A 14,502-nucleotide genomic window follows, 5' to 3' on the forward strand; every position below is an offset into this window, starting at 1 on the left:
CAAAGCTATAGGCTGAGCCCCCAGTCTTGGGGTTTGTTCACATGAAACTTAACCCCACAGAGGATAGGTCAAGTTGACTTAAAATTTAGGCCTAAGAGTCACCCCCAAGAGAGCCTCTTTTGTTGCTCAGATGTGGCCTCTCTCTCCAGCCAACATGACGAGCAGTCTCACCACCTTCCCCCTCTCTGCGTGGGACATGACTCCCAGGGGTGTGGACCTTCCTGGCAACGTGGGACAAAGATCCTGGAATGAGCTGAGACTCAGCATCAAAGGACTGAGAAAAACCCTAGAATGAGCTGAGAATTAACATCCAGGGATCGAGAAAACCTTCTCGACCAAAAGGGGGAAGAGTAAAATGAGACAAAGTGTCAATGGCTGAGAGATTCCAAACAGAGTCGAGAGGTTATCCTGGAGGTTATTCTTACGCATTAAGTAGATATCACCTTGTTGTTCAAGATGTAATGGAGAGGCTGGAGGGAACTGCCTGAAAATGTAGTGCTGTGTTCCAGTAGTCATGTTTCTTGATGATGATTGAACAATGATATAGCTTTCACAATGAGACTCTGTGAATGTGAAAACTTTGTGTCTTATGCTCCTTTTAGCTACTTTATCAACAGAAGAGTAGAACATATGGAATAAAAATAAATAATAGGGGGAACAAATGTTAAAATAAATTCAGTTTGAAATAGTGGTAAATGAAAGCGAGGGGTAAGGGGTATGGTACGTATAGTTTTTTTTTCTCTTATCATTTTATTTCTTTTTCTGTTGTCCTTTTATTTCTTTTTCTAAAATCGATGCAAATATACTAAGAAATGCTGAATATGCAACTATGTGATGATATTAAGAATTACTGATTGTAGTTGTAGAATGGAATATCTAAATGTTTTCTTTGTTAATTTTTTTTTAATTAATAAAAAAAGTTTAAAAAAAAAAAGAACTTCCTGCGTCTGTGCCACTTGTGAGCTTTGTACATTACCTTGGGGAGCCGCCCTGCACGCTGCCCATAGTTCTAGCTTCCACCCTCGGCCACTAAGGGCCCCGTGGGCTGCGCGCAGCTCTGCCTGGGCCCCGACAGCTTGCGGTGCATGCAGGCCCGCAGGGGAGGGAGAGCGCTGCGTCCTTCTCCAGGGCCTACGCCTCCACTTCCTGAATTGGAGAGATCAACAAAGCCTAAAGGCCAAGGAAAAGGTTAAAGGAGGATCAAGCAAACAAAATTTATACTTCTTTAATAAGAAAATTACTTCTTTAAAAAAATAGGGTTGTTTTTCCGTGCTGAGGTGTATGGGCCCAATGCATGAGCTGAACAGATCTAAGGCAGATTGCTCCTGGGGTAAAACCCAAAATAACACCAAGTCTCGAGACCCTGAGGTTGCAAAGCCGGCCCACGTGGGGCTGCCGGTCCCCAGCGCCCTGGGCTCTCGCATCACAGGGGGCGGACCAGCTGCCGTAGCACCCCAGCTTCTACCAACTCTGGGGCTGGCCCCAGGGCACCCTGGGGCAGGAGCCTCCTGGCCTCTCACGGTGTCTCCTCCCCCTCCTCACGGCCTTCTGGGGGGCTGGGGACCTGCAGGACAGAAGCAAACAGGAAAACAGAGGTTGGGGACGGGGCCTTCCCCAGGCCTGGCAGTCCCCTTCCTAGGGAGCGGTCCCCGCTGTGGATGTCTGGCTTTCCTAGCCTGCAGTCTGACCAGGCGGCCGCTCCTGGGGCGTCAGTTCATGTGCTGCCTGGAGCTGCCACAAGAGGCTCGGAGCGGGACCTCAACATGGGGGCCCGGCCTCACCTGCCTCCCTCGACTGCAGGAGAACGAGACTCCGCGGGGGAGGCCAGGCCAGGAGGCAGGTGGGGCATGACCTGAGTTCCTCCTCACCCTACAGGCAGCCCCGGGTTCGGAGGGCAAACCCGTGGCTTACCGTGCATACCCCCAGCACTATCCAAGGGAGGTGAGCAGGCAGAGCCCCAACTGGGTGGGCGCCAGGCTGGGGGAGACCTGGGCGGGGTCAGGCCTGAGTGTGAGTGCCACCTGGCCTGCCGTGGGCTCTGGGAGCCAGCCACCTCCACAGGGAAGGGGTGCCCGCGCTCCTGCCCGCCCCGTCTCCACCCGTCCCCACTGGCTACCCCACCCACCTCCACGTCCCCGGGGGCCCTACCGTGTTGTCGGCGCCAGCCGTGGCGCTGAAGTCGTGGACGGGCAGGGTGCTGAGCCATTGCGCCATGGAGCGCTCGTCCCGCTCAGTGCTGACGATGGTGGGGTAGATGTGCCGCTCCTTGAACGCTGCGATCTTGCCCTCCTCCTCAGACCAGTCCAGCGGCTCATGCAGCCCGTCGCCCCCGAAGCGCTGGTTGTACTTCTCAAAGTGCACACGCTCCAGGACCAGCCCCAGCCCCGGCGCCTTGGGCACGTCCAGCTTCTCGAGGCCCCAGCTGCGCTGCAGCGCATTCTCGGGCGCGTAGCCCTTGGCGATGGCCACCACTAGGCCCACCATCTTCCGGATCTGGTGCGTCATGAAGCTCTGACCCGTGACCTTGATCAGGGCGAACTCCAGGCCGCCCCGCACGAAGGGCCGCTCGCAGTGCGCGTCCAGCACGTAGCGCCGCGCGCTCGGCTCCTGCGGCCCCTTCTGCGAGGTGAAGTTGTGGAAGTTGTGGCTGCCCCTGTAGCAGGCCAGGAGCTGGTTCACGCGCTGCAGCGTCTCCTCGCTCAGGCGGTAGGTCTCGTCCTGCACGTCCCGGTCCTTGTGCGCGAAGGCGAACGTGGGCAGCATGTAGGAGTACGTCCTGGCGTCGCACTTGTTCTTGGAGTTGAAGCCGCCCGTGACCCTCTTCAGCCCTGGGGGGAGGGGCAGGTGGGCAGAAGCCTCGGGGAAGCTCTCCCGAAGCAAGCCAAGCCCCGCCCATCTGACTTCTGTGCATCCAACTCCGAATCCAGGAGGCCCTGAATCTCACAACTCAGCACTTCCCAGGCAACCAGGCTCACGGACTTGCTGAGACGGCTCAGGGCGGGAGGAGACTGTCCGGCACCCAGGGTCAGGCCGGGCAGCCACGAGGGCAGGGCTGGTTGTAACTGCAATAGTGCCAGAAACCACCCCAAGGGCAGCAGCGGGGGAAGGCCTGCTGCTCCGGACAGCACATCGGGGCGCTGGGGGCACAGGGCACCACGCTGCGGCAGGAACAAGTTAGAAATAGACAGGCCACGTGGAGCGCTATATGGAAACGCATTCCATCTGCAGAGAACAAAGCTGGACCTGCGTGCATGTCTGCCTGCCTAGAAAACGCCCCAAAGAAAAAGCAACTATGAACAGCTGCGACCCCACCGGCTGAGAGCTTCCCGCCCTGGAGACACCACAGGCTGGGCGAGTTCCCTGCAGGGCGTGCAGGCGAGAGGGGCTGTGCGCTAACAACTTGGCTTCGGAAGGCGGGGGACTGAAACCAGCCCTGTTTTCCGGTCACCAGGCTCCAGCCCAATTCCCTGACCCTCTGACCAAGAGATGCAACGCCAGGATGAAGAACACAGTGTGGCCAAACTCCCACCCCACCTGCCCACCCACCTGCCCACTAGTCCACAGCTGCAAGGGCCTCCTGCACACGCTCTGTACTTTTGTCTCTACTGTCCTGTTTCATTTCTGGGTGGTTTGGGTTTGTTTTAGGCCTCGGATCACTCACAAATACTCAGCGTCATCTGCAGGCTCTGTGGCCGTAATCCCAGCCATCGGGGACATACCAGCCATGAAAAGGCTGCGAAGTGCTAGCAGACGAGGCTGTTACGGGGCTCTGAATTAGGGAAACTGCCTCACTGCATCACAGTATAGTAAGAATGACAACAGAGACTCTGCCATTCATTTGGGATATGGCATTGTTTTGGCATAACTGGAGATTAATTTACGGAATGAATGAACATTTTTCCTGGGGAAATGAATGATAAGAGGAACCAATGACATGTAGAAGATTTACTTTGAGGGGATTAGCCTCAAAAGGTGGAGACGACCATTGTATAATAAAAATATCCTGAATTAAAAGTAAATTTAATGACGGGCGAAATACTCAGTAAGGATCAGTGACTTTGCATTGAGACCCCCATTTATGACTGTACGTGACCATTCAAAGCAGCTTTAGCCATAATGGCCCGAAAGTAGATACCACCCAAGGTCCATCCACAGAGAACTGGATAAACAGTGGTCCCAGCCCTTGGGGGATGCCCAACCAAGAGAAGGGGACAAACTGTCGGCACAGACACTACGACACGGACAGGTCTTAAAATGACACTGAGTGAAATAAGGCAGACAAAAAAGAGGACATGTTTAAATTCCATTTACATAAAACTCTAAAAACAGCAAGTAAAGTCTGTAGTGATGGGAGCAGCTCAGGGGCTGCCTAGGAAGGTGGTGGGGGTGCCCAGCCCAGGCCACTAGCTGCACCATGATGACAGACTCACAGGCAGATACAAAGCCCAGAACTTTCTGTCTGCTTCAACAGGCAGCTACTGCATGTCAATTATCAATAAAAAAGTGTTTTAAAAAAGAACCGGCTGTGGCTCAGTGGCAGAGTTCTCACCTGCCATGCTGGAGACCCGGGTTCAATTCCCAGTGCCTGCTCATGCAAAAAAAATTTTAAAAAAACAGGATGCTTCAAGCAACTATAGGAACAAGGTACTATGAGGATATAGCACGTGCACCAGTGAACTAGAGGACAACGGCGCAGGCCGGGGGGAAATGGTGTGCAGTGCTACAGCGCTTGCACATCAGGTGGGGCATCCCACCAGAAGTGTACACTTTCACCAGGGATTGGCAAACTAGAGTAAAAAACCACGGTCACTAGGTGTGCGGCCTGTGAGCTAAGATGAGCTTTTACATATTTAAGGGCTTTATTTAAAATAAAAATAAAAATCTAAAAAAATAGAGGCACAAAAAAAAACACCAAAAAAGAATGTGGTACAGAGACCATATGTGGCTCACAAAGCCTACAATGTTTACCAGTAGGGCCTTTGCAGTTGAACTTTGCTTAAAATCCCAAAGCAAGCACTAAAAAAACGCAACAAATACAGCTGGTAAGCAATCAGGTGATAAAATGGTTTCATAAAAAAAAAATCCAATATGCAACTATGTGATGATATTGTGAATTACTGATTATATATGTAGAATGGAATGATCACATATTAAGAATGTTTGTGTTTCTTTCCTGTAATTTTTTTTAAAAATTAATTTAAAAAAGTAAAAGAAAAACAAAACTAAATATAAAGAGTATTTAGAAAATTGAACTACCCTAGCACTAAATATTAAAACTTTTAAGAAAAAAAAAATCCGTTCATCTACAAGGTGCGAAAAGGGAACAAAGACAGAACAAAGAGAAAACAAATATCCACCCCTGTCAGTATTCTCATTAAATATAAATGGCCTACACATGTCAGTTAAAAGGCAGAGATGGACCAGATTAAAAAAAAAAAAGACCTATCTTTTAAAAAAGTCATTTATCAGCCCTTTTGTAAAAATGATTAACTGCCTGTTTTAATGTGATCAAAATTTGGTTTTCATATCCAATGACTGCTTAAAACAGAGCAGCAAAGTAGCAAAAGGCACTATAACTGGGCAGCAGCTTTTAAATTCTATTAACTGCAACTGTTTGGGTTTCAAAGGCAGCTGGACTATTTATGAGAGGGTGGTTCAGAGCCACACCCACCTACTGCCAACCAGCTGAGGTGTTCTCTTAATCTCCTCGGAAAGACACATCTTAAAAGCAGGTAGAGGCATTGTGCAACTTTCCTCTCTCTGCAAGACTGAGTGCAGCCAGGTTCCAGGCCACAGGCACTTAGAGGCTTACCTAAGATCCGAATGTGAGACGGGAGGTGGCTGTTGATCTTTTCTAGAATGTCGTCAATTAGCCACACCTTCAGGGACACTACCTGGCCAGCCGCAGACACGCCCTGTGAAGAAAGCAGCATGGGGCAGAGGGATGTGCAAGGGGGTCCTCGCTCTCCGTGAGAACGCTGCACTGCCGACAGAAGGAACCCCTGCAACGCCACCATCTCTCACGCAGGAGGGACTGCAGCAGCACTGAAAGCGGCCAGGGACCACAGATAACAGGGCACACGCACACGGGAAACAGGTGCTACTCACAGAGGACGCCTGCAGAGCGAGGCAGAGACTGCCACCTGGTCCCAGTGGTGGTTCCCTTTTGGGAGAGAGAGGGGTAGCAAAATGGGTGGGCCAGGAAGGAGCTTTTGGGATGGGGGAGCTGGCAGCACAGGTCCACCTGAGGTAACCATGTACCCAGCTGTACACTTATAAGTAGCACATTTCACTGTCCATACCGTCTACCTTTCCTTCTTTAAAGCAAAGCTCAATACCAGTCAAGATGGTAGTAATTTCTGGGGAGGAAGAGGACATGCAGTAGGCGAGGGGGCTTCTGGGTTGAGTGGAGATGACCTGGGTGCTCGCTGGAGAATCACCAGTCCCGCCTCACCGTTATGTGGCATGCACCTTTCTGCATATCACATTCACGATCTTTACAAAGGCTTAGGAAATATATTCAAAGAAAAGGGACTGGTGTGTGGCCCGTAGCATTCTGCTGAAGCCAGTCGTGCAAGAGAACCCGGCAAACCCTGACGGAGGGTCTCACACAAAACTGCTGCCCAGGCGCCCCACATGTCAACGTCATGGAAGGCGAGGAGGAGGCAAGACTGTTTCCGATTAAAGAAACTCAAGAGGCACGAGAACTAAATGCCACTGTAATGCTGGCTCGGACACTGCGTTACTGCAGAGAACAGCCTCACGGTGTAGCCAGCACACTGGCACAGGCCACAATGGCGCTGAATTTCCTCTCGGGGCGCTTCTGAAACGTTTTGGGGTGAAAGGGGATGAGCTCTGCAACTTATTCTCCTGTAGTTCCCCAAAGAAAGGTAAATAAATAAAGAGAAAGAAAACATGGCAAAAAGTTAGCCCTGGGGACTCCCGCAGAGCGTCTATGTGTGTTCACTGCATTATGTGATACTTTCTGAAGATCTGCAATTTTTCAAAATAAGAAACTGGAGGGATTTGTTTAAAATATATATATACAAACGATAAGTTGGTGAACCATTCCACAAGCTAATTCCACTGACTCCCCAGACCTGCATCTACCCACAAGGCAATGGCACACAGGGCAGAGGGACTGAAACTGAGGGAGGCCGTGGTGGAAAATTCACGCCAAGTTCAAAGACTCAGTACAAAGAGAAAGTAAAAACTACCTCATTACCAAGTCCTTCACATTGATCACATACTGAAATAAGAATCTCTTGGATATATCAAGTTAAATAAAATATACTCTTGAAATTAATTTCGTCTGTTTATTTTTCTTCACCGTGGTTACTGGAAAGTTAAAAATTATACCTCTGGCTGGAGGTATATCTGTCCTGGAAAGCGCTGGTCTAGACAAACCTCCAAATTGCACATGGGAGACAGCACAGAGCTTCATGCCAGCAAAGCGCTGGTCCAGACAAACCTCCAGATTGCACACGGAGACAGAACAAGGCTTTCATGCCAGCAGTGTGGTTACGATAAAAAGTCGGGAGCCCCCGGGTGCACACCCATCGACAAGGTGCAGGAAAATCAAACTGGTGTGCTGCTGTCAGAGTTAAAGAGACTGAGGTGGACAGAAACCAACGTGGAAAATGTCAAAACAATTTCTACCTGAAGCAGGAACTGGGGAAGATGTGTCCTTAAGACACCTTTTATCTCAATGGTCAAAACCGTCAAGGCACACAGTTTTGGTCCTGGTCGCGGGTGACAGCCACACACTGGGACACAACTGACAGCACCGAAGCATGCATGTGAATGTGGTTAAAAGGGAAACCTTAGGCTGGATGTACTTACTAGAATAAAAATCTAAAAACAACAAGCACACGGGACTGTAGATGCAAAGCGAGGCCCAACGTCACACGTGCAGCTGGAGCCGCCACGAGGCCCGGCGGTTCTCAGGCCCAGGAGCAGAGGCTCCTGTGGGCCCCCAGCTTCTGAGTTCTGTTCCTGCAGACCTACAACTTCTCTAATTAAAAACATCTAAATGTAAGTAAACAAAAAACGCGCAGGGCAGTCCTGGAGGCTGCCGCAAGGACGCAGCTCCTGGCACCAGCCCTGGGACAGGCTAGAGGGCAACTGCACTCGCAGCAAATGGGACTTCAAGGCATGTAGGATATCTTTTACGATTACAACAAAATCTGGGGGGGAGGAGTACAAAACATGATGCCTGTTCACCTGAAGGGCTGGCTGCACGGGTATGCTGACATCAGTCTCAGGTATTTTCTGATTCTTTAAATTTCCCAAATTGTAAAAAAGAAAACAGAGTAGAATGGAACATCTCAAATAACAGTAGCATAAGAAAACTGGGATATAAGAAAGCTGGGACCTAGATTGTAAGCTCTTATAGCCATCACATTTAGTCCAGAGCAGTAATTGTTATTTCCAGGATTTTGAGAGGCTTTCGATAAAGGTATAACCTGGTATCCAGAGATAAGAATGAAGCAATCAGATTGGGATTAAGGTAATTCACAATACAGGGTAAAAGAAGACATTGTATTTTAGAACTTGACCTGCTCTTTGAGACCAAAGGAAAAAAGTTTTATTTTGTCCAGAACCTAAATTTTCTGTAGCACTTAATCTAACTCAACCTGTCTGGATAGCTCATTTAAACAATCCAAACACAGGGAGTCCAGAGTAAGAATGAGGGCCTTTAATATAGCTTAACGTAATGCCTGGGTATATCCCAGAGTGTATTAAGCAGATAATCAAAAAGAATTGGCAAAGTTCCTTGAGGGATGGTAGCAAAAATGCAGGGCTATTAAACTTTATCACCAGGGAAATCCCTGATACTGTGTCCAACATTAGGGACACCCAAGTCAACAGGTCAAACCCTTGATCTCGAGGCTTGCTCTGGTGAAGCTTATGCAGGTAGCGGAGAAGCTTAGCCTACCTATAGGCATGCCTAAGAGTTACTTCTGGAGGACCTCTGTTGTCGCGCAGACGTGGCCTCAGTCTCTCCAAGCCCAACTCTGCAAGTGAAATCACTGCCCTACCCCCTACGTGGGACATGACATCCAGGGGTGAAAGTCTCCCTGGCACCGTGGGAGAGGACTCCCAGGGATGAATCCAGACCTGGCACCATGAGATCAACAATTCCATCTTAACCAAAAGGGGGGAAAGAAGTATAACAAATAAGGTATCAGTGGCTGAGAAAGTTCAAATAGAGTCAAGAGGCCATACTGGAGGTCACGGTTACACAAGCTTCAGCTAAACATTGCTACTATCATAACTTACCAACCCCCAACCAAGACCATTCCTGCCAATCCTAAAGAACACCTAGGGCAATGTATAAGATTCCACAAGGGTTCCATGCACTAGGGTAACTTTCCAGAAACTACAATCTCCAGATGGGTCCCTTGTCCAGATTAAGTCCTGAAATGCAGAGGGCCCAGCCTCTCCAGAACATCAGACAGTTCCATCCCCCCATCCCATATTATTGACAGCCCCTTCCAACACGAAAAAGTCAGAATGGGCATAGCCCAAACACCCCTAAAGAGTGGGAGAAAGATCAAAGGTGACAGTGGAGTTATACAGAGAAGGTAGGATTTAACAGATGAGTATGATTGCTGAATCATTATGCTATTTCTTTTAGTCTCAAGTACCTTAGAGCAGCTAGAAGTAAAAACCTAAAATTGTGGAATAGTAACACATACCAAACTCTGAAATCTGTTCTGCAAGTAATTGTTGCAAAGTACGTTGAAATTTATTGCTTTTATGTGTGTATGTTATTTAAAGAGAAGGAGTATAACAGAGAAGATAGGATTTAACAAATGAGCATGACTGCTGAGTCATTATATTGGTACTCCTTTTGGTCTCCAGTGTCTCGGAGCAGCTAGAAGAAAAAATGAAAAATTGTGGGACTGTAACTCATACCAAACTTCAAAATCTGTTCTATAACTACTTGTTAAAATGTACTTGGAAATTTATTGCTTTTTTTGTATATATGTTATTTTTTATAATAAAGAAAGAAAAAATAACAGTGGCAATAGAAAGAAAATCAATCCAAGAACCACATTTCGAAATGCTCTCTTCCCTACCTCAGGCAAACTTCAGCTTTTCTTACGGCATAGAAAACCAGGGGCCAGAAGTGTAAATGGGTGAAGTAAAAGCAGATGAAGCTGTAAGCTAGCAGCAGCAGAACTGTCTCTTTATCCAGCACCCTGGGATGCGGGGGCTGAGCCACCCAGAGGGCAGCTGGGCTGAGGACCCAGGGCTTTGGGCCTGGGACCTGCGGATGCTTCTGGAACCCCCACACCCCGACCCGCCGCTGTTGACACCAGCTCCCAGCGCCCCAGCCCAATGGACCCTGGCCCAGGACACGGCACGTGGTCAGCCAGCGGGTACCACCACAGGACGAGGGGGAAGGGGCAAAGCCAAGGGCCCAGCACCAACTGGGGGTGGATGCTCTCCTGCCACACAGCCCACACACACAGGACACGGGGCACGCTTGCCCAGGGGCAGGCCGTGTGGCATGTTCCCTGAAGTTCAAAGACTGGGCACCAAGAAATAAAAGAAATGCAAACTACAGCTCACTGTAAAAATTTTCAATACTGACTACGTGTTGAGCTAATACTACCTTGGGGTGCCAAAGCTAACAGAACTGATTTGACGGGTTTCCGTCCCCCTTTTTAATGTGGCTACTGGAATACTGTGCAAACTCACAAGACCACACAGTCGGGTTTCTGTTGGCAAAGCCTGAGGACGACCGAGGGACGGTAGAGTTGGCCCAAGGCAGAGCCACCAGAGGGGAAAGGAAAAGGCCAAGCAGCACAGAGTCCGCAGAGGCTCAGCACGGGGACCATGCCTGAGCTGGCCATGCACAGGACCTCTCAGTTACCCGAAGCCGTAAGTTCTCCCCTGTTTCACTGCCTACGGACCCACCTGTCCTGACAGTGGGCAATGGGGCAGGGCGCCTGCTGGGGGAGCAGCAGCCAGCACCCACAGGAGGGCTGAGGCCGCCTGCCTACCTTGTCTGTCCGTGCACACCGCTGGAAGGACATCTTTTTCATGTCTTCGCCGTGGTTTTCGGGAATACAGCCAGACCGAACAAGGGCAGACACTAAATCATCTTCAATTGTCTTGAATTGCGAGGACCCCACGTTCCTCTGAAAAGAGAGAAGAGCTCTTTCCCCTCGGTCACCGCCCACAAAGGAGGGCCCCGGGCTGCACGGCACCACCCTGTCACCCCAGTAGTCTGTGATCCTTCCAGCTGGGGCATGGGCCTGCTAGAGTCGCCCGAGGTAAGGCCACAGCACCCGGAGGTGCCCCACTTGCACGCCAGGACGCAGCAGATGGTCTGGACCACGAGATCAGAACAACACAGCCAGCTCGGGACCCTGCTGCATCCATAGCTGCAAGGCTGCCAGGGCAGCTCCTCACCGCATCAGACCACCCTCAGTTCCACCAAGGAGGAACCCGCACCCCACACAGGCTGGGCTGGGGGCAGCATCCCAGGCTTTCTGTGGATCCTTCTGTCCCAGGGGCCAGCCTGCACAGCCTCTTAGGATGAATGCACCCCAAGGTAAGTCACCTGTCATCGTCAGGTTCTAGAACCATCTCTAACTGTACAAAAGAAAACCGCAGGCACCACAGCGCAGGGTGAGGGGTGCAGGCCTTGGCCTCAGGCTGACTGGGATGAAACCCCAGCTCTCAATCTGCCCCTGTTCGATACAAACAACGGTGCTGACAGCGGACCAAAGTCGTAAGTAGTTTAGAATGCCAAAATTAAACAAGCTAGTTGGGTGTTGAGGCCCCACAGTAGGAGGAGGGTGTGGGACTGAGAGGCCTTGGGGCAGCAGCAGTGAGGAATGGGGGTGCCACCTGGACGCAACCTCACACGGAAGGTAACATCCACCGCCCGAGAACACAGCTGGCACGCGGACCTGGACTCCTCGACGCCACTCTAGACCAGGAGGGAAGGGCCTTGGAGAGTGGCCAGATCCAGGGCTAAGGCAGAGATGACCCCTTGCTTTGCTAGAACACAAGAGAGCACACAAAGGCCAGGGACACGCCAAGGGTCTGCCACCAGGCAGATACAGGGCGTGAGGCTCTGAAAAATCATGACGGGATTGAATTATCACACTCTGAATAAAAACCACCTTCAAAGATAAGTGATGTCAGGGAACAAAGGGTGGGTGGGGGGTGCAGGGGACGTCTTCACACTTATCAGTGGAGGAGGAATGACACAATTACAAAGTCACCTAGTAGGCGGACAAAACAGTTACAGTCAGGTCTCGCCAATGGGTGCTAAAACCTTTGAATCTTTGGGTGGAACAGGACAGTGACAGGGTCGCGGGATCACCCTCAGATCGTTTATTAATCCCTGGTGCAGCCGCGGGCTCTGGGGATGGGGTGCCCCTCCCTGTCCCCCAACCGTGGCAGTGGTGCCGTCAGAGCGCTTGGAGAACAAATCCTCTAGCTTCTGCGGTTCCGAGCTGCTGTTTCCCGGTGGCCTGTGAAAGCCCGGCGCTCTCAGGTCTCTGCCCGAGGCCACACGGCTGCCACCAGGGAAGTCAGAGCCGACCCAGAGACCGGCTTCCGGGGGCCAGGCCGGGCACCAGGTGCAGGCCGTGGCCTCGCTCACCTGCATCCCGTGGTAGCCCTTCCCGGAGTAGGCCAGCAGCAGCACAATCTTCCTCTTGGGCAGCTTGGGGCTCTGCTCCTTCTCCTCACTGCACTTGAGCTTCTTCCCCTGAGGCTCGCTCTGCTCCCAGATCCTGGCCCGACCCTGCCAGGCTGCCCGGGCCTTCCCGGCCGGCCCCTCGTCGGCCCTCCCAGGTGAGGGGCCCTGCAGGCTCTCCGCCATGGGGGCCGAGCTGAAAGGGCGGGGGCACGCGTGAGGCGGCGCCGGACGGGCCCCTGGGCCTCGGGCTCGCCGCGCCGGCCCTGCCCCCTGCAGCCGCGCCGCGGCGGGTCATTACCAGAGGCCGCGCGGTCCCAGGCGCAGGCTCCGGGGTCCGCAGGCTCCCCACAGGGCCCGGGCCGCCAGCCGCAGGACGCCCATGCACGGCCGGGGCACGCCGGACGCCAAGAGGCAGAGGCGCGGCGCGGGGCGCTCGACCCCCACCTCCCGGGGACCCGCAGCACCAGGCCGAGCCCGCGCCCTCCCTCGGCTGACCTCTGACCCCGCGCCCTGCTCCCCCCCCCCGGCCCCCGCTCGACCCCACTCACGGCACCGCGGACGGAGCCGGCGACCACGTGGGCCAAGGCGGAAGCGGAGCGACGGTGGGACGGCGGCCCGGCGGGGACAAACCTCCTCGGGAGGCGCAGGAGGGGCGGGGGCAGGGGTGGAGAGAGAGGGGCGCCCCTTGGGGCCCAGCTGGGCGCCTCGGCTGGGGCAGAGAGCGGGCTCCGGCACCCCGGTGTTAGAAAGCGAGACCTCGCGCAGAACATTTAGGCTGTGAGCGCAGTCTATGCGAAACCTTCCAGCAAATAGTAACTAACCGGGAGGATTCATATGGCTGCTACTTCACCCACTCCAAGAAGCGAGTTCCGTCATTTCCCCGGATACCCGAAGAGAAAACAGGAACAGAGAGGTGAAGGCACTTGCTGTAAGCCACACAGCACGCAGCCTGGGTATTTGGAACGCGCAGCCTGGGTATTTGGAACGCACAGCCTGTCTCTGCGCTCCCCAGGGCCTGGCTTGGCAGCGTGGAGCGCTGTGCCTCCTCGGGCTTTATTTCACCAACTAGTGGCCATAAGGCTGGAACACTTCCAATGTCCTTGCTATGTGCAGGTGCTGCTGTCATCGCTGGACACATTTTAACTAACTTGCTCCTCATTGGGCCTTCAATAAGGTACCTTTAGCGTCCCTATCTTGTAAGTGATGAAGCTGCAGCACAGAGAGGCTTAGTGACTAACACAGGGTAGCACAGTGGGGGAACAGAAGAGGCTGCGCCCAAACCCAGGTGGGCTGCCCAGCTCCTCCAGGCTTTCCTCGGAAAGCCACAGCTCACCTCCTCTGGTCAACTTCTTATTCGTTCAAGCAAGGATAGTATGAAAAACAAACCAGACAGCAAACCCTGCCCCTACTTGCAAAACCAAAAGACAGGCCTTTAAGCTGACTGCTTTTTATCTCATGAAAATGTCATTAGATTGTTGTTGTTTTTCTCATTTTGCCCAAGACCAGGGAAAACCTTTCACTGCTGGCCATGCCCCCGGGCCAGCCCCCGTGGCAGCTGCTCCTCTCTGGTGGGCCCTCCTTTTTCTCTGACCGCCACCTTCAGCCCATGCCCCCCGGGCTGCAGCCCGGCTCTAACTCGCACTGGTTACAGAGACAAAAGGAACCCAGTGGGCCAGCCGCACACAGCACACACGGCCCGCTCCTCGGCAGGGCGCGTCCAGAGAACCTGACTTGGGGTCCCACGCGGATCGGGGACGCTGTGTCTTCATTTCCTGGGACCGTCATATCCAAGAACCACAAAGCAGGGGGGCTTAAAACACCACAGGGGGCGG

General features: G+C 52.4%; 1 protein-coding gene across 1 annotated transcript; it reads right to left on the minus strand.

Moving 5' to 3' along the window:
- Nucleotides 1-1,209: 1,209 nt before the first annotated feature.
- On the minus strand, nt 1,210-13,266 carry PUS1 (pseudouridine synthase 1). Its single transcript, XM_077159525.1, has 6 exons — nt 13,219-13,266; nt 12,632-12,863; nt 11,016-11,153; nt 5,813-5,915; nt 2,149-2,828; nt 1,210-1,564 (listed from the first exon to the last, which is right to left on the minus strand). The coding sequence occupies exons 2-6, from the start codon at nt 12,851-12,853 to the stop codon at nt 1,517-1,519; spliced, it is 1,191 nt and encodes a 396-aa protein (XP_077015640.1). The 5' UTR covers nt 12,854-12,863; nt 13,219-13,266; the 3' UTR covers nt 1,210-1,516.
- Between the last annotated feature and the right edge of the window lie 1,236 nt (nt 13,267-14,502).

This window comes from Tamandua tetradactyla, chromosome 5 (assembly GCF_023851605.1).
Source record: "Tamandua tetradactyla isolate mTamTet1 chromosome 5, mTamTet1.pri, whole genome shotgun sequence".
Classification (NCBI taxonomy): domain Eukaryota; kingdom Metazoa; phylum Chordata; class Mammalia; order Pilosa; family Myrmecophagidae; genus Tamandua; species Tamandua tetradactyla.

Bases quoted from the DNA above. Each gene is read 5' to 3' on its own strand.
- PUS1 (XM_077159525.1), bottom strand. From the start codon at position 12,853: ATGGCGGAGAGCCTGCAGGGCCCCTCACCTGGGAGGGCCGACGAGGGG. The intron at 11,154-12,631 runs GTGAGCGAGGCC...CTCTCTTTTCAG, and splicing joins AGGGCTACCACGGGATGCAG to AGGAACGTGGGGTCCTCGCA. The intron at 1,565-2,148 runs GTAGGGCCCCCG...TCTGTCCTGCAG, and splicing joins CGGCTGGCGCCGACAACACG to GTCCCCAGCCCCCCAGAAGG.